Source organism: Pteropus alecto, unplaced genomic scaffold, assembly GCF_000325575.1.
Source record: "Pteropus alecto unplaced genomic scaffold, ASM32557v1 scaffold67, whole genome shotgun sequence".
In the NCBI taxonomy this organism is placed as follows: domain Eukaryota; kingdom Metazoa; phylum Chordata; class Mammalia; order Chiroptera; family Pteropodidae; genus Pteropus; species Pteropus alecto.
In genome coordinates, this window is record NW_006441061.1 from 10,025,656 (window position 1) to 10,026,014 (window position 359).

General features: G+C 67.1%; 1 protein-coding gene across 1 annotated transcript in view; it reads right to left on the reverse strand.

Annotated features, from left to right (window-relative positions):
- The window catches only part of NRARP (NOTCH regulated ankyrin repeat protein), a 3,029-nt gene extending 2,676 nt beyond the window's left edge, over positions 1-353 (reverse strand). The window contains exon 1 of the mRNA XM_006918230.2: positions 3-353. Within this exon, the coding sequence (XP_006918292.1) occupies positions 3-339 (337 nt within the window). The 5' untranslated portion in view covers positions 340-353. The remainder of the gene's footprint in view (positions 1-2) is intronic.
- Between the last annotated feature and the right edge of the window lie 6 nt (positions 354-359).

Genomic DNA, 359 nt, shown 5'->3' on the forward strand with positions numbered 1-359 from the left:
GCCGCTGCCCGCGTACTTGGCCTTGGTGATGAGATAGAGCACGATGTCTTGGTGGCCGCCGAACGCGGCGATGTGCAGCGCGCTCCAGCCGTCGCGGTTGGCCAGGCGGATGTCGGCGCCGAACTTGACCAGCAGCTTCACGAGCTCCAGGTTGCCGTCGATGACCGACTGGTGCAGCGCTGTCTGGCCCTCGGGCCCGAACGAGTTCACGTTGAACTCGCAGTTGGTCATGTTCTGCAGCAGCGACTGCAGCTCCTGCGTGTTGCCCTTGCGCACGGCCTCCTGGAAGATGCGCTGCGTCTGCGGCGCAGAGCAGGTGGACAGCTCGGCCTGGCTCATGCTGCCGCCCGGCGCGGGCC